At 44.4% G+C, this 19490-nt stretch overlaps 1 protein-coding gene across 1 annotated transcript in view; it reads left to right on the top strand.

The window, feature by feature from the left end:
• VAMP4 (vesicle associated membrane protein 4) overlaps positions 1-17948 on the top strand; it is a 29273-nt gene extending 11325 nt beyond the window's left edge. The window contains exons 5-8 of the mRNA XM_067532403.1: positions 3937-4037; positions 5928-6007; positions 9697-9748; positions 17296-17948. Coding sequence (XP_067388504.1) covers positions 3937-4037; positions 5928-6007; positions 9697-9748; positions 17296-17324 — 262 coding nt within the window. The 3' untranslated portion in view covers positions 17325-17948. The remainder of the gene's footprint in view (positions 1-3936; positions 4038-5927; positions 6008-9696; positions 9749-17295) is intronic.
• The last annotated feature ends 1542 nt before the right edge of the window (positions 17949-19490 follow it).

Here is a 19490-nt window from a genome sequence, read left to right as displayed (position 1 = left end):
CATAGCCATTTAATACAGACCTTTTTCAAAGGTTGACGTGTATGACAGAGGCTTCAAGTCACGTAGATTCGTGACGTGTATGACAGAGGCTTCAAGTCACGTAGATTCTATGGATTTCCTCGAATACCTTCCATCACACTGAGTCCTCTCCTTTCTGACTCTAATGTACCTGGGTAACTCTCCTGTGTCCCTTATACATTCCTGCTGGTGGTTTGAACCAAGATAATTTGGTTGCAAGCCCATCATTGGGAGGACTTTTTATTATTTTAAAGCCAATGAATAATTTTAAGAATGTCCACCTACTGAAAAGCAAAGTAAATTGGTCTCAAATGTTAGTCCTGATTCTGCTAGCCTTCTGCATGTGAAATCGTGAGAGTTTGGTAAACATAGGGCTAACAGGATTGGCCCCTTCATATTTGATTTTCCAGTGATTGTTTTTCTCCTTTCTTCACCTGTCTTATGCTTGGAAGCAGTAATTACCTGTGAGTCACCCACGTTTGTCCAGGGCTTATGGTGACACAAGAAGTCCCATTGCCTACACTTCATGATAACATGACTTCTTTTTGTTTAGTCACTGGTACTGAATCACTGTTTTAATGATATGGGTATTTGGGTGTGTGCATCTAGTGTAGAACTAGTGCCTCTGCCAGCCCTGGGGTAGTCTCTGTGTATAAAGATAAAGGAAGAAATAAACTAGTTCACTGGAAGTGACTCCGATTAGTTAATTTAGTAGATCTGGTATTTGAAAACAGTCTGTTTGGAATAGCAGGCAGTTCTTCTATCATGTTTTGTTTAAGAATGGCAAATTGTTGAGAAAAAAGTCTGTTAAAATTGCCTTGGTCATCATGAGTCATAAATTGTTTCTTTTTTTAAAGAGACAGCTGATGAATCATTGGGTGAGTACCCAGGGCTGTGTTATCAAAATAGGGAATGGTTGACAACACTAGATTTAGCTATAGAAGAACAGCTGAAGATTTCAGGCTGATGTGGGGAGTAAGGCTTCTACCTATAGCAGAACAATTCATGCTGAATTTATGATATGCTGTAGGAAAGGGCCAGTTAGAATAATGCTTTGATGTGCCCTGTTTTCATCCATCTAAAAATACATCCTCTCCAGCTCAATGTTAAACAGAGGGTTCTACTGTACTGCACTAAACAATGTTCAGAGGGTTCTGCTGATGATGTGAACTTCAGCAGTGTAGCTGCGATGGTTTACGAAGCCTGGCATGAAATGCCAAGACAGAAGTATAGCTTCACTATTTAATTGGTGACCACACATGGCTCTGTCTATAAGTTTCCAGTTTTTTACTAATAGCCGTTTGAAAAACAAAGTGCTGCTATTCTGTTTTTTTACTGGATTTCCTCTTTTGGAGCGATGAGTACATTTAGGGGGAGGTTTTCAAAGGCACAAAAGGCAGTTAGGTGCCCAGTTCCTATCGAAAGCTCAGGGGAGTGAAATCACCCCTTCAATTCTTATGGTGTCAGGTTGGTTTTTGCTATTCATCTTGAAATGTTTAGAACTTCCATTCTAGTAGCTGCAGTTGCATCTATAGGTCCCTTGTGTCTGGAGCAGTTTTGATGGCAGCTTCTCTATCTGCATCTTGTATATTTTAAATCCCTTTCAGATTGTAAGACTACTTGAGCTACAGATGGTCAAAGCCCTTTCCTTGTTTATTCTGAACAGTGTTTTTTCCAAAGCTGCAGTTATACATGCCCCATGCATAACTGTCCACATAATATCTTCTGCTATTGATGAGAGGAGTGTATGGTCTCAGGAGACAAGAAAACGAGGTCTGTGTGTACTAGAGGCAGTGTGGCCTAGTGAACGGAGCATTGGTTTGGAATTTTGGGAGGGCTGGATTCTATTTTTGGCTCTGCCAATGGTCTTCTGGGCAACTTTGGGCAAGTCACTTCCCCACTGTGTGCCTCAGTTTCCCCATATGCAAACTGAGGATAATGATACCTCTTTTGTAAAATGCCTTTGAGATGTACTAATGGAAAGCACAGTATAAGGTGGTGGTATTCTTAGGCTTATACCTGGCTTTCTGACATGAGGCAAGTCACTTTTCTGCATTTCTCCATCTGTGTAACGGAGAAGGATAATACTTTCCTATCTCATGCCGGGTTGTGGGGATAAAATCAATGGTGGCAGATATTTTGAGATCCTCAGATTGTAGTTGCAAAGGAAGTGTGAATTATTAGCTATTGGAAATGTTCTTTGGTTTACCTTTAGCCATGGGGTAAGCCGTGGAGCTTCTCCATTTGTACATGACCCATATATCCAGGAATATGTGGGAGAGCCTAGAATTTTTCCCCTTCTTGTGTTTACATCCAGTTTTTCAAAATATGCAGATTCAGTATATGCAAGGCATTTAAGATCTCTTCAATCTATGCATTTTAAGAGTTGAAGAAACTGAACAAAATAACCTTAGCTGAGTAAGAGCCAAGACCTACTTGCATTGAAGAAAATGCTTAAATTTTGCTGCCTCCAAGACAACTGTTCTTGTCATTGTCATGTGTGTTATATTGCAGGGATCCCCAACTGTTTCTGATTTCCATCTACAGTAAAGATAAAAGTAAATATAATATAAACTAGAATGGAGTGGTATGATTCTACTGAAAACATTCAAGTATTTCTGTTGTCATGTGGCCTTTGAGCCCTATTTTATGATGTGATGACTGTCCATTAACCTTTGAATTTACAGTAGCCTTAGGGATTTGAACTTGACTACTGTGCAGTAAAGTAACTACCCATATTGTTGAATAACCTCTGATACGGAATTCAGAAACTGGAATATGATAGTTCATCTTAATTTACTTTTCATGTCCCATTGAAATTTGTTTTAACCCATTTTGGGCACATGCACCTGATTCTTCAAATGCAGCTTGAGACTTCCTTGGAGAAACACCCTCCAAGTCCTTTCATCCCCAGGCTATTTAACAATCCTGGGTTGAGGTTTAGCACTCCAGAAAGGACATAGTGACTGAGGGTATAAATCAAAAGAAACACATTACTCTGCAACAAAAATGCCTCCATACCTGGCTCTCGGCATCTTTGACAATATCTTTAAAAGCTCACATTTAAATAAACAGACTTCTTCTGTCACTGCCAAATCGTGGCACATCAGCAACAGCAAAAATAGAACAGATGTAATTAATTCTCCCAACATTGTTTGAAAAAGCTACGCTGGTATCAAGAGTGCTTTCAGATCTTCCTTTTCATTGCTCTCCTTTTGACAGGAAGACAAAGGCAGATGGGCACCCAACTCTCATTGACTTTCAGGGAGTTGGGTGCCTAGTTCCCTAAACCCTTTTTGAAAATCCCTGCCTAAGAGACTGCAGCACTTCCCCACCCCCTTCTGCACTGTGGAGCAAGTCCTGAAGGAGAGCTGGTGGCTGATGAAGGGAAACCAGGTCTAGGTTCTAGCTCAAACATTCAACACTGAGAGATCTGAAGCTGGATTAGAAAAGTCCAAGAGCACAGTATGGCAGGAACTGTGAGAGCAACAAAATGCTATTAAAGCTCCTTCCTTTTCCTCTGGGAATGAAGTGTTAAAATCCTTACCCAGGAAAAACACCACTGAGTTCATGGACCAAGACTATGACACATCTATGGTCACATTGCTCCAACTTTCCAGGCAGTTGGCCTGATCTTGGGGTGAGGATGAGAAAGTGTTGCAGCGTAAATTGGGCTATGGAGAGAATCCACCTCTCTCCTGGACAGCATCCCACGCAGGGCCAATCTTGCACACCACAGACTTTCTCAAATGTCCCTATGACCTTTCCGCTGTTGGGTCTATCTGTCTCATTGGTGAACTGCTGCTCATTCTTCCAGTGCAAACAGCTTTCACAGAAGCACCGGTATTGGCATATAGAGTTTATAATACTTGCTACTGTTAGGCCTGTGTGATTTATAATGGCTTTACTTTTATCTAGTGTCCAGAACCAGGTGGATGAAGTCATTGATGTCATGCAGGAGAACATCACCAAGGTGATTGAAAGGGGAGAGAGACTGGACGACTTACAGGATAAGTCAGGTGTGAATACCTAATAATATTCTAGTATTGCTTTCTCTTCCTGTCTCCCCTCCCTCACATTGAGTCCTGTGTAACAGCATGCTCCTCCAGGCAACTTTTCAAACACCACTGCAAAGGAATTGCAAGTCCTTGTCTTTACCTCAGTGATTGTGGCCATTTTGCTGTGCACCTCACCTCTCTCTGCCTGGCTGTGTTGTTAGATTGATTCCATTTCCTAGAAATCAGAGAGAGAGAGAGAGAGAGAGAGACGACCCGATAAACCACATTTCCTTAAGGGCCCAGTGCAGGATTGTTTGCCACAGTATCCTAATCTGGACAAATCTCTATTTGGAGTGTCTCCATGGGCACATCACTCCCCTTGGGAAGCTATTTCCAGCCTGAGACTAGAGATCTCATTGTATGTCTGTTAGAAAGCTCTCCGTCTAAGTTTCCCCTTTTCCACTTTCATCCCTGTACTTCCTTGAGCCACTCTAAAAAATTCCTTTCTCTTGGTGCTTATAATTTGCTGCTTATTATTTTCCTCCCCCTGATTTAGTCTCTTTACAGCCAAGGTACAATTCTCTAATCATTCCTTCTACATCACTTCTCTCATCTCCCTATTCTGGGTAGTTGCTTTTTACATTCCTTCCACTAGTTGTCAGCCTATTGGTATCCAACCTATGTGCCATGCTCCATATGTGATCTCACTGAACCCTGTCTAAAAACACTGATATCAATTTGGTTTATGACTTGAGGCCAGATTTACAAAGGTATTTAGGTGCCTAAAGATGCAGCCAGGCACCTAAATACCTCTGTCAATTGGGCCCTTGATGTCTCTGAATTGACTTTTGTTGCTCCTCAGTTGGAACTATAAGATCTTGTCTACCAACTCTCTGCCCCTACCCCAGGTCTCTCTGGGACAGCAGGAGTGTTGAAAGAGAACCTCCCTCCCATTGACTAGCTGCATTTCAGATTAGTATTCCCCTGATGTATTGGCTCTGCATCTTTCTAGCTTAAACCTCATTTTATTTCCTGTCCAGATTTTTAAGTTCTGTAGGTCCCTTTGTATAATTTCTCTGTCCTCACTGGTTTTTGCAACACCTCCCCACTTAGTCTTAATTTCAGATAGGATAAGTCTCCATCATGTCATGGCTGTTCTGTTCACATACTTTCTTGATTTCTGTAGCCCCCTGTGCTGGTCTCTTGTAGCAGCAGTTTGCCTTTTTTGTTTTTGTTTTACTGGATATTGCAACTTAAATTTGTTTAATTCTCCTTCTTTCCGTCTTCTGTGTTTTTTATAATGAAAGGTCCACTTATAAAGGACTTCATATGTTCTAATATATTTGGAACCCTTGCAAGTTACTATGGAACCTCATTAATTCTTGTTTTGCTATTCTGTAGAGCTGACCGTTCTCACTGAATGCTTGGCAATTTTGCCTTGTGTCTCGAGAAAGGCTTAAAAGCAGAATACTACAGTCAAGTCTTGTAGTGCTAAGACTGCCATCATTTTTACAGTTTCTTGGATACTTATGGTATTGCCACAGATAAACTACTCTTATGTAACCTGACACAGACCATTTTGTCGTGCAGTATCCTTGATTTTTTTTCTTGTCTGTTCACTTACAATTTATAAAATACATTCCCCATTTATGATAGGTCTTCCAGTTATTAATTTGTATTGACAAAGTTCTTCCAGTAAAATTCAACATGTTGATGAAATTCAGCATGCTAAATTTCAGTGTAGTTATGCAGAAGCACTTGACAATTGTGTATATTCCTTGCTTGCCTAGTTTATGATTTAAAAATAAGTGAATCTGCAGAATCGGAAGACTTTTTTTATGATGTGCTTGCGCTACTGGAAGTGCAAGTGCTGCTATACCTTTAATTCTTTTCTCTCTCCATGTGATACAGAAAGTTTATCAGACAATGCAACAGCGTTTAGCAACAGATCCAAACAGCTTCGAAGACAGATGTGGTGGCGAGGGTTCAAGGTGAGTAAATGGAGAGAGGAAGGCGTGGATTTCTTAATGCAGGTTCTTAAACTTGGTCCTTCAGAGAGAGTAACGTGGGCAGGTTGCCAGGAATCTGAGGTTTGTATCTAACTTGTATGTAAATGGGATATATTGCAGCCACTGTTATCTTGAATCCAGACCTGAGGCCAGCAGGGACCATGAGTACCAGCATGCATTGCTCTCTATAGAGCCTTACGCTGATACAAAATTGGTATCTGCATCTGATCCACAAAAATGATCTGCAGATATAAAGCAGATATCCACAAATTTGCAGGGCTTTAGATATAAAATTTAGATCCGCATCCATCCACAATCTGCAAAAATGGTCCGTGGATATAAAGTGGATATCTGCAGATTTGCAGAACTGTATCTGTCCACTCCAAAGCTGCCTTTGCTTGGGTAAAGATGGGAGTATCATGTGCTTGGTGAAGGTAATCTTTGCAGGCCTCAGCTCTGTATTGAAGGCTATGCTTCGGCCATCCCTGGATTAAGGTAGTGTACTTAGTCCTGTCAAGACAACGGGTTAATAGCTGTGAATGAGTTACAGAAGTGGGTACATCTTGAGGAGTGAGAAGAAATCCAAGCAATGTTGTTAACAGCTCTTCATTCACAGGGGTATGATTTGGCCTGCTAGAGTATTCTACACAGGGCTTTGCAATCATCTGATGAAGGGTGGTATGGAAGAGCAAAGTTGTAGTGCCAAGTAATAGTAATGCAAGGAGCAAACCCTTCAGCATTGCTACCAAAAAATAACTGTCTAAACTCAGTGCCATTTCACAGGTTGATGTAGGCCTCATTCATTTGATCCGTGCCTGTTTACTGACCAAGTCAACAATCCAATTTGAAAAAGAGATCACACACTCAGAATAAAATAAAATGCTCTAATAGATGCCTTCCTAAATTTTTCTTTGTACATCCTTAACACTACAGTAGGGTGAATCTGCAAAAAATTCACTTCCAGACATTCACTCATGTTTTCCAAATGAATTAATTTCTCCTCTTTTATTTGACTTTCCAGGAATATTTTAGCAAACAAGCTTGCTAGCTGGATGTTCACTGAAACGGAATTTTTAGAGACCATAGCAAAACATCTGTAGAAAGCAAGCTTTCAACCCGTAGTATTCACACTGGAAATCTGCTTCTAAGGTCTATGCTTATCCAATCAGGGAATAAACAAATATACTATGTGAGCCCTATATCCAGTCAAAACAGCTTGCATTTGAATATCACAGGGAGCAGTGTATGAGTAATCTATAAGCTGAAACTGATCTGATTTTAAGCAGATCTGTAGGAGTCCTGATCTGTTTGCAGATGTTGTGAGAACAGAAAATGGGGTGAGGTGTCTTCCACTAGCAGCTTGTCCTGCTGTGCGTAACACGGTGAGCACATCACTCTGCTCAGGCCCAGTGTCTTCAGTTTGCATGGAAGTCAGTGGGCACTGAGCAGGCTAGTATCCCATGGGATCAGTCTCTTAGTGCAGCTTTTCTTTCCTTGTTTGGGGAGAAGCCCTGAAGAATCTCTTCCCCCCAGGAGATCCGGGTGTGCTCCCCTGGGAGCTCGTGAACATCACTCTCGGGGTGGCGCAGAAACCGATTCATCCCTTCCATGTAGGACTTGCCAGTTTGGGCCCCATGCTCCAACCACTGTGCAGTTGCTCACTGTAATGCTGTTGGGTTCTCCTGGCCATCTTCATTGTAGCGTCTCCTTGGGGTTTTTTGGGGGAAGGGCCCATAAGACATCGGACATTACAGTACAACCCCAGTTAACCCAGCTATCCAAACAGCTGCATGAGCCAACACGGGGTCTTGCTTTAGTGAGCTCCCCGACTGGCTGAAATCCAGTTGATCCAAATAGGTCCCACATCTGCAGGACCATTTGGTCTGAATAGTGTCATATGATGGAACTGTGTGAAACAAGTGCTGGTGTTTGCAGGGGGGGGACAGAAAAGGAAGTGGCACTCCAATGCAGAAGGGTCAGCAGAGTAAAAAGCTTTCCTCTTGCGCTGCAGTGAGGACTTCATACTGCCCGTCAATGTGACTCTTGCTTTCCTCAGTCCTCTGGCCAGAACCAATTCTTTGTCTTGGCATGTAGATCTAAGGGGGCGGGGGACTGGTTTGTGCAAGGTTGAAACCTAGCACAGGGGAGCACACACCCCTAAGGGCTAATAATGCCCATGCCTTCTGCACCAGGGCTTCGCTGGGGGCAGGAGGAGTGGGCACCTGCCAGGGGTGCCTCCTGCCCTGGGATATTCTTGATGTGAGGGGGAAGAAAGAACTGGCAGAGCAGGTGTCAAGTAGCTGCAGTGCTACGATGCATTGCCCCCTGTATGTGGAGCATTGCGAATTTATCAGAGCACAGCGTGGTGGCAGTACCCTTGCCTTGGATAAATTCTTGCTCTCTATTCCTTGCATTTGGGACTTACAACAGGTCTGGGGGGGTGCCGGAAGCCTGCACACGTGCCTTACTTTTCAAATGTAAGAACTAGTTTACTGTAGGATTTGGGGCTGCTTTGCCTCCTAGGGTCCCTCAAGGCTTTGGATGTTCCTTAACTGCTTCCCAAGCTGTGCTGTCCTAAGGGAACAAATATTTGATAATAGAGGGCTCTTCAGTGTAGCAGACAAAGGTCTACAAGAGCCAGTGGCTGAAAGATCTGCTCTAGTTCAAACAGGGATTAATTCAGGGAGCCCTTATGGCCTCTGCTATGCATCACAATAGTCCCTTCAGGCCTCAGAATCTATAAACTATGAACTAGCCGCTTAGTGTTCATCTGCGGAGTAGGAGAGATTTCAGTGCAGTGCAGAGTGCTTGGAGGCTATTTAAAATGTCTAATTAATAATTAATAACAACCCTGGCCCATGAGTATCCACTACACATGGTGTTTATCTGTCTGGGCTGGCTGCACTTCCAGCTGCAAATGATAGTCATGTCCCTTCCAGCAGCACGTGGCGTTGCTACTTCTCCAGTTGTGTGCAGGACCATCTAGTCCAGTTTTCAGCTACATGCAGCACTAATGTCAGTTGTGCAAATGACTATCAATGCTACTCTACAACTCAGACCCAGGCGCCATCTCTGCTCTTTGAGATGGATGGCGGTGAAGCGCCCTGTACTTTCCCTCTGCAGGTGGGAAAGTTTTGCTCCAAAAGTGATTCAGGATGACCCAGCAGAGGGAGAGCATTTAACTGAGGCCAGAATTTTCAAACCTTTGCTAATCAGGCCACTGTTGCTTGGGAGTCTTAATTTAGGTACCTCGGGTTGAAAAATTTTGGTTTCAGTGTTTGACGTATCAAGGAACGTTTTTCTAGTGCCTTATAGGTGTTGTATATGGTCACATCTATAAGCACTGTTGTGTTGATATTTTGGGCTGTTTTTCCCAAATCAGATATGCAGCTTTCTTCCCTCACCCTAAACCTCCCTCTGCCTTTCTGCCTCCTAAACCCAGAGAAACCAGACAGCTGGTGTAGGACTTGGTGTCCACTAATGTGTTTTTTTTTAAGTACACTCCCTTCTATCTGGTCTGTGGCGTGGCAATACCAGTATTCTGGGATAGGGAAATAGTTGCCTTGTCTTGGATCTAAATGGGAAGGGAATTCATTTAATTTAGAACAAGCCAAACATGCTGTCTCATGGTGGGAAGGTAACCCCTACCTTTCTTTGCACTCCTCTTGCAGATGAAGGCTCTTGTAGCTTTGGTTGCTGTCATCCTCTTGCTAGTGATCATCAGTAAGTATTGACAATCCTTCCCTGCACAGATAGTGGGGGTTTGTTTTTAACATTTAAATCTTTTGTTTGCTGTAAATTAATGTTAAAATTGAGACAACTCCTTTGCCATCCCCATGTGACCTGATCAGTAGCACTTGAGCAGAAATCGCCATTGACCCCACGTCTTGCTCCTTGGGTATGTTCAATCACATGCAGCCAGTATTTTAACGAAGAGCTCCCTTTGCCTGTGCTGGACCCCTGCCATGCAGGGTTTACGGGCTTGTGTGTGGGAAATCTCCTCTCATTAAAACAAAGCCTTTCTAATAACCATTACCAAGGCAGGAGGCAGCAGATACACATGAAGTTACACTTTCTCAACAAGAGAAACCCTATTCCTGGGAAGTCGGCACATAGCACTGTGATTAGCTTGTGTTGTCTGAAGAAGGGAGATGGACGGATGACCTAAAGGGACGGGGGTACCTTTTCTCAGAAAGCTTTTGAAAATATCTGTAATCTGTTGCGATTTGTCCATTCCCAGGCAAAGCTCCTTTCAAAAGGGGTTTCTATAATAATCTCTGGCAGGCAGTGTGGGCCAATGGCTTGAGTATGGGACTGGGGCTCAGAGCTGCCTTCTATTCCCAGCCCTGCTACTGACCTTGCTGTGTGACCTTGGGCAAGTCACTTCCCCTCTCCATGCTTTTGTTTCCCCTCTGTCATGTTTATTTAAAGTGTAAGCTTTTTAATGACAGTCCCTGTCCTGTGTGTTTTATACAGCACCGAGCACAATGGGACCCCTAGGCACGACAGGAACATAAACAATAACCAGAGAGTGCTGCTTCGCAGCAGGAAAGTCAGTCCAACCTTCCTTTGCGTTGGCTGGCGGATATCCTTAGGGGCGATCTCATTCTGCTGAAATGCACAGTCAGGACATGAAAGAGGTGGTAGCGGCTGGAGAGACATTGATGGACAATCCCGTCAGGTTTGGTTTGGGAGCTGGAAATGGATAAACGGATGAAAATTCCAGCTCCCCAAACCAAACCTGACGGGATTGTCCTTGTGTCGTCTTTGCACAGGATGCAAACTGAAGCCCTTTGAACAAGGAAACAAATTTTCCCTTGCAGTCCCTTGGTTGACTGAGGAACTCTGGTTCTTCTGCAGGCAGCATCCCTACGGGTGCTCCACTTCAGCTGTGCTTGCCCCGCTTGAGCCCTTGATTGGAGGTTTTCCGCTAGCAGCGTCGTTCGGCCCACGCAAGCGTGCTATACGACCTTGCCCTGTGCACCGAGAGTATATAGGGCTGCACGGGAGAACCACTCTCCATTTCTTCTTTACTGCCTCAACCTGAGATGGAGCCCTAGCATGTCCGCCTCGTGCGTGCCTCAGCGTGTTCTGTAGTTGGTAGTGTGTTTAGTCAGTGTTTGTTGTTAGTATAGAATTAGTTAGATAGCTGTGAGACGTTTCAGTTTTTCATCTCCCTGTTTTTTTCTGGGGAACTTATTTGGCTTGGCTGGGCATGCCTAACTCGCTGCCAGATTTCAAATGCTACCTCTCTTGTCATAGGCTATCCCGATCAACAGCAGTCACTCTAAATGTATCTGTTGCTTGGGAGAGTCCTGTATCTCCCAAAGGTGTAATTTTTGCCTGGCTCTAAAATCTAGAGCTTGGACGAATCGGGAGACCAAACCGAAGCTGCTGCTGATGGAGTGCTGCCTTCAACCCGCTTTCAAGTCAGGTTCGGAGACATCCACCTGTCCCCCGTACATCTGTCTCCAGACAGATCTAGTGTCCCTTCGCATTCAGCTAAGATCTTGCCTACGAAGGAGAAGATCTCAGAGGACTCAGGGAAGGCTTCAAAGCATAGGACCTTGGTCTCCCACCACAAGGAGCCAGCTCTCAGGAAGTCCTGATCTTGCGCTAGGTCTGTGGTGTCAGAGGCCTTAATCTCCTGACTCAATGCCATGGAAGTTAAAGATTCCTCCTCCGGTACCAGTGGAGCAGGGAGATCCTTCAGCACTTCAGAGAAGCACAGCATCAGCAGGACCCCATTACCATTTGCCTCCAGATTGGCATTGTCTACTTCAGACTCACCAGTGGGGCCTTCCCACTTAGCTCCATCAGCACCGACAAAATTGTAGCACGCACCTTCCGCCCTGGGGCCTGCATGCTACAAACCTACAGTACCACTCCAGCCAACTGCTGCATCAGCACTGACCCACTTGGTACCGCAGGAATTCCATTACTCCAGTGATTTGTCAGTGTTAGACAAGCCAGAGTCCCTACTGCTTACGGGTACCAAATGACTCTCAGTACCAAGATGCCAGTCTCTGGATTATCAGTGCTTCCTTGTACTGCAGGATTTTCTACCCTTTTCTACTGCTCCCCTTTCCCTCCTCCCCCCCCAATGGAGGACATTGCAGAGGATGAAGGAGACATTCATTCAGTCAGTCAGTCTTCTCCTTATCAGTGCAGGATTCCCCATACTTTGACAAAGATCCTCACCCACGTCTGAGATGGTGGGATGAATCCTGGGAACCATCCCTTCTCCCATATGGGCATCCCCAGTGGCCATAATGGGATTCTCGGGCAGCATATCAGCAGCATTTTGCCAGACCTCTGGCTTCACCACACCAGGAAATTAGGGTCCTGCAGCTTCCTCCACCAAACCCCCAACATGAGGATGCCTTTGAGGACAAGGGAGCTATTGCGGACAAAGAGACTGCCCCAAGCCCCTATTTTGTCTTTGTCTCCGTCTCCAGACAAGGCAGTCATGCTTCCACCATCTTCGATGGCTGATGCTTTTAGTCAATTCTAGGACCTTGTGAAGAGGGTGGCGGACACCCTCCAGATACCTCTTAAAGTAGATAAAGACTCACATCACAAGCTCCTGGGCGTTCTGCAGTGGTGACACCCACTTGGGTTGTTCTACCTGTTAATGAAGCACTCCTGGATCTTGCAAAGACTAGGTGGCAAACTCCTGCCATCATACTGTATCAACTTGTAAGGAAGCAGATAAAAAATACTATGTTCCCCCAGCAACTGGGAATTTTTGTTTTCCACCCCCTTCTGTCACTCCAATTTTGGATCGCAAACTATCGACTGATCATGGCCAAGTATGACTACACGAATTACAAGAAGTTCACATCCTTTATTGAATCTCTTCCACATGAGCACAGAGAACACTTCCAGGCCATCATTAAGTAGGGTTATTTATTAGCCAGAAACTCTCACCCAGTGTCCTTGGATGCCACAGACACTAGATCCATCTCCATAGCAGTTACCATGGGCTCCAGTTGTCAGGATTCCCAAGAGAGGTTCAGAATACACTTGAGGGCCTCCCATTTGATGGTCAGAAGCTCTTCTTGGGAATTAGACAAGTCACTGCACATGCTGAGGGACTCCAGGGGCCCATTGAGGTCTCCAGATACATCCACCCCTACCAACAGGAGGAGATTTAGCAGGTCTCAGACTGCCCAGTGATCACGCCTGGCTCAATTCTCAGTTTTCACAGAACCACCAAACTTGCTAGAAAAAGACAAATTCCAGAGGAAAAGATCTTCCCACTCTCCTTCAGCGAGTATGCAGTCATTATCGAAACAGCAATTTTGACAAATTGGTCCAGAACTCGCCTTCTCCCTCACCTCTAGTTTGCAAACTGCTATGTTTTCCCTACCTCCCCACTTTTGGAGATTGCCTTTCGCATTTCCAACAGGCCTGGCGGCATATTGTGACAGACAAGTGGGTCATGGAGATTATAACATTGGGCCACACCATCCACTTTATGTCCCATCCCTGTCCACCTTCAGGGACCCCTTTCATAAGACTATACTGAGTCAAGAAGTGCACTCCCTCCTTTATTTTGGAGCAATAGAGCTGGTTCCATCTCCTCACGGGGAGGAAAGGTTTTACTCAAAGTGTTTTCTCATGCCAAAGAAGGACAGAACATGGAGATCAATCTGAGATCTAAGACGATTGAACAAATCTGTAAAGTCTCAAAAGTTCCAGGTGGTGACTCTGGCAGCTATAATCCTTTCTCTAGAACAGAAGATACGTGTCCTGTAGGTCGAGGGCCAAAAACCAATTTCCATACAGCAATACATGCTGCACCCAGGAGATACCTGCTCTTCACCATGGGCCAGGATCATTCTCAATACCAGAGTGTTCTTGAAGATTTTAGTGGTACTGTCTGCTTACCTTTGGCAAGAAGCAATTTTAGTCTTCCCTTACCTCAACGACTGGCTATTCAAAGGCCAAACTTACGAAGCAGTACTAACTTCCACCCAGACAGCTTTCTCCCTCTGCCCGAAGTTGAGTCTCTAGCTCAATGTAAAGAAATCCAAGTTAGCCCTGGTTCAGAGAATACAATTCATAGGGGGAGATTTGGCTTTATTGATGGCCAAGCCTTCCTTCCCACAAACAGTCATAACTTTGTTGAATCTGGTTGGGACAATTCAAGAAGGCCTCTGAACTACAGTGAGGAACTGTTTGCGGGTCCTGGGTCACATTGGAGCTTGCATCTTTGTGACTGAGCATGCAAGATTATGCCTCTGCTGCTTTCAGGGCTGGTTCAACAATAATTGTGACAATGTACTCGTAGGGCGGGGAGCACATCTCAACATGCTCACAACTCAGGGCAGAGGGTCTCCTCAGGAAACCAGTCTCCATATCAACTTGTTGGAACTCAGGGCAGTCAGGAATACCTGCCTTCAGTTCCTATCTCCTCAGCAAGGGAAAATCAGTCAGAATCACAATGGACGATGTGGCTTGCAAGGTTCTGTATCAACAAACGAGGAGGAGCAAGGTCCCCCTTCTTGTGCGCCAAAACTATAAAGTTACAGAACTGGTGTCTAGTTCATCAGATTCAGATCTCAGCCATTTACCTTCCTGGAATCCAGAATGTCACAGCCAACATGCTCTGCAGGCACGTCTCCCAGAACTACAAATGGAAATTGGGCACTCAGATCATTCATGGGATATTCCAGAGGTGGGGACTGCCACAGGTGGACCAGTTCACTACATCCAACACAAGAAGTGCCCCTTATTCTGCTCAAAAGGATACCTAGGTCGTCTGTCTTGGGGAGACACCTTGCTCCTTCCTTGGACAAAGGGCCTGTTCTATGCATTCCCTCCAACATCGCTAATTCTAAGAGTGGTGCACAAGATCAGGCAGGACAAGGCCAGGGTTATCCTTGTGGCACTGACTTGGCCGAGGAAAGCTTTGTATCCTTACCTGCTTCACTTGTGTGTCCAACTGCTCAAGCTTCTGATCATCCCGCTTCTCCTCTCCCAGGATGCAGGTCATGTGCTTCACCCCAACCTAGGGGTCTTCCACTTCCAAATATGTCTCCTAGATAGTTCATGGGATTAGAGTCCATCTAATCAACAGGAGTACAACAAGTATTATTAATCGTAAGAATGGCCACATTGGGTCAGACCAATGGTCCATCTTGCCCAGTGTCCTATCTCTGACAGTGGCTGGTGCCAGATGCTTCAGAGGGAGTGAGCAGAACAGGGCAATCATCCAGTGATCTATCCCCTGTCGTCCAGTCCCAGCTTGTGGCAGTTAGAGGTTTAGGGACACCCAGAGCATGGGTTGCATCCCTGACCATCTTGGGCTAATAGCCACTGACGGACCTATCCTACGGGAACTTATCTAAATCTTTTTTTAATCCAGTTATACTTTTGGCCTTCTCAACATCCTCTGATTATGAGTTCCACAGATTGCATCTGTGTTATGTGAAAATACTTCCTTTTGTTTGTTTTTAAACCTGCTGCGACCCCTGGTTCTTGTGTTACATGAAGGGGGTAAATAACACTTCCCTATTCACTTTCTCCACACCAGTCATGATTTTATAGACTTTTATCATATCCTCCCTTAGTTGTCTCTTTTCTAAGATGAACAAGCCCCAGTCTTTTTAATCTCTCCTTGTGTGGAAGTTGTTCCATACCCTAAATCATTTTTGTTGTCCTTCTGTGTACTTTTTCCAATTCTAATATATCTTTTTTGAGATGGGGTGACCAGAACTGCACACAGTATACAAGGAGAGGGTTTACTATGGATTTACGTGGTGGCATTATGGTATTTTCTGTCTTATTGTCTCTCCCTTTCTTAATGGTTCCTAACATTCTGTTAGCTTTTTTGATTGTACTATGAAGTCTACTGTTTTGACTTCTGAACAATAGAAGTGAGTCAACTTAAATTACTTACATTCAGAAACAGAAGAGATTTCAACCACTGGTGTCACCGTCATCGCCTCATGCCTGAATCTTCTCCATTCTCAACCATCTTGGATTATCTGCTGGATTTAAACCCAGTTATTTTATCATTTAGCTCAAAGGTTCATCTGGCTGCGATATCAGCTTTTCATTCTCCATTAGAGGAGTTTCTATTCTTGTGACCCCTATGTCCTTGAGATTTATCCAGGGGCTGGGGAATCTTTATCCACAGGCTAAGGAACCTACTCTGACTTGGGATCTCAATCTGATACCTTATGGGACCTCCATTTGAATCTATGGCAACCTGCTCCTTGCTTCGCTTATCTGTGAAGATAACCTTTCTCTTAGCTACCATATCAGCCTGTAGGGTTGGAGAAATTGGAGACTTGATGGAAGACCCCTTCCTCCCCCTCCCCACCATTTATGATATTTTTCAAGGACAGGATCTCCTTATAACAAGACCAAAGTTCTTACCTAAGGTGCTTTCAGATTTCCATCTTAACCAGTCTGTTCATCTACTGGTATCTTTTTCTAAGTCAAGTAAATCTCAGCGGGAGACTTCTCTTAATGCAGTACATGTACGACAAGCATTGGCCTTTTATCTGGATAGGACCAAGCAATTTTGAAAATCTCCTCTACTTCGTTTCCATTGCAGAAAGATCAAAGGGGTCCACGATCTCTTCACAGAGACTTTCGAGATGATCTCTGGGTGTATTACCACTTGCTATCTGCAGCTGGCACTTTGCCACTCCGAAGGATAATACTGCCCGATCACAAGCAAATTCCACAGCATTACTCATAAATGTTCCAGTGTCTGAGATAAGCAGAGCTGCTAAATGGGCCTCAATCCACACCATCAGTGCTGATCCAGGCAGTGCTGTGCTGTCTTCAGTCTTGGACTAAGTATACACCACTCCGCCCCCGCCCTCCCGGAGGATGGTGCTCAGGAGTCATCTGGAGTAGAGCATCCATAGGGACACCACTCAAGGAAGATTAAAAAGGTTACTTGTTTTGTGCAGTAACTGTGGTTCTTTACAATGTGTCCCTAGGGCTGCCCCATTCCTGCCCCCGCCCCTCTATTTTTGTTGGCTGTCCATGCAGCCTTATACACCCTCAGAGCATGGCACAAGGTGTGTGCACTGAACAGACATTGCTAATGGAAGATCTCTGATCAAGGGCTGGAGAGGCACAGGTGCACCTGAAGTGGAAAACCAATAGGGAGTTTATCTCAAAGAACCACAGTTCCTACATAAGGTGAATAACCTTTTCTTTTTCTCTTTTGCAGCTCTGACATGGATCAGTGTTAGGTTTATGTATGTTTTAAAGATTGGTTTGTTTTTTCCCCTCTCTTACAGTACCTATCATCCTGAAATACCGCACTTGATTTGACGGCTGGGGATCTCAGTGGAAGCAGCTCTGGGATGATAAAAACTGCTGTGTAATTTAAATGAAACATATGTATATAGCCAAGGTGACTTGTTTTTTGAGATGGAAAGGAGGCAAGTAGCCAGTTCTAAGTAGGACATTCTGAGAACTGCCAAATGACCCTTTTTCACTCAAGTACGTACATTGATTTATAACCAGGTTGAATGCCCAAACCCCTTTTTTTTTTTTGCTATGTTCCAGAAATCCCAGTTTGGAACTAGCTACTTGCTAATACATTTTATTTGTATATATACTTAAGTAGTAATGAGGTTATTTATAATTTAAACACAGTTTCCTACTACCTGCTGCTGAAGGTAAGGGAGGCTCAACTGTTTCATGCAAGTGAAGGAGGAGGAAGGTATCATTATGTTAAAGGGAATCTAACCATTCTGTGAATATTTGCAAGGATATCACTTCTTGTGTGTTTTTTAAAAAGAATTAGGTTCTGCAAACCAAGAAATTTTCTGTACTGTCATGGAGATGCACAAGCTAAGTGTTTTCAGTATTGCTGCTTATAATACAATGTGACTAAAGACATTCCACTAAACCTATTTTTGACTGTAAATGCGGAACTCCTGGTGAATCTTTTGTGGCTTTTTGGGCATGGAGAAACGCATCTTGTGATTTGCAGAATGCCAGAGCATGACAGGAGGTAGGCTAAGATTTGAAAAACAATTGGTTTGCTTGCCTGCAGTGGGGGTTTAAATACTGAAAGTGTTCGTACGTTATCGGGAACTCACAGGAGATCAGCTTTCCGCTCTCACCAAAGCTAGATTGATGGTTTTTAAATACTAGCCGTTCTGATGCCCTGATGGCTGAAGAACTGCATTACAAGTGTGTTGGCATTTGTGCTCCTTCAGTCAAGTTGAAAGTAACACGAGTCCACTTGGGACTAAGCAAGCCCCTTTAACTGGTGATTAGGCTGCCCGTGAGTCTCAGAGCGAATGTATGTATTTACTTTTCCACTGTGGCATCTGTCCAGGGATGCAAAAGTCACAGCCACCCCTCCTCTCTCTAAAAACCTAAACATGGGTACATAATGGCAAAGAGGAGTGTGTATGTAGCAACCTGAAAGCAGGAGCTCGTCTGAGAGGAAACATGCTAGTTCTCCAGTGCCACTGTTGAGAAATGGCAGCTGTAAGATGCACAGGGATGTAAATTTGAAAATAGTAGGTTAAAGTCAGCTGCAAAATGAGGCAATAAGGGCTGTATTTAGCGGGTACTAGGATGTGCAGAGCCCAGCTCTTACACAAGAGCTGTGTGTTTCCCTCGCAGTTGTGTCCTTCCCACTCCCCTACTATAGATCAAACTATAGATCAAAAACCACGAGAGTCCTTTAGCACCTTAAAGACTAACAAATTTCTGTGGGCATAAGCTTTTGTGGGCTGCAGCCCACTTCGTCAGATGCATCGTGGGTTGCAGCCCACGAAAGCTTATGCCCGCAGAAATTTGTTGGTCTTCAAGATGCTACAGGACTCTCGTTGTGTTTGCTGTATACAGACTAACACGGCTACCCCTCTAAACCTATAGATGTATGTTCCCCCTCCACCTCTACATTCTAGCTGTCCGTTGGTAATCACATCAGTTAGACTATCCCATAAACATGCAAAGAACCAGTTCAGCAGGAAAAGGAAAGACCCAGCTATTAGTCCAGTGCGGTTTTGATAGCTGAGGACTGAAACTGTGGAAGACGCTATTGCTTAACAAGGTCACAATTCAAGCAATACCTCTCCAGCCTGCAGTTACCCAGGAGCAAACACTGGGCTGCTTTGCTATATGATTTCTCGAACTCCTAAGTTATGCGAGGCTGCCAGACTGCAGTGGTTTTGTGACCAAACAGGCTTTCAAAGACCAAATGGCTTCTGCCAGGAACTGGTCCTCCAGCACCTGCCATGGAATGCAAAAGGCTACGCGGTCCTTGGCAAAAGTCTGGCCCAGTAAACAGAGAGCAGACAGCACCCTCGGTAAAGAAAGTGGGAATTTCAGAGGTGACCACACTTGAACACAGTGCGGTTCTGCTACAGGCTCCCAGACCACATCTTACCCTCAGCACAGGAGCGGGAATAATGCCCAGGGTCTTCAAGATCACCTTTCCTGCTGAGCAGTTCAGAGGGATAGCTGATGA

The sequence above is a fragment of the Emydura macquarii genome, unplaced genomic scaffold, assembly GCF_026122565.2.
Source record: "Emydura macquarii macquarii isolate MOO-44397 ecotype Brisbane River unplaced genomic scaffold, CSIRO-AGI_Emac_v2 contig_3287, whole genome shotgun sequence".
NCBI classification, from domain to species: domain Eukaryota; kingdom Metazoa; phylum Chordata; order Testudines; family Chelidae; genus Emydura; species Emydura macquarii.
This window is presented reverse-complemented; position numbering and strand designations above follow the sequence as displayed.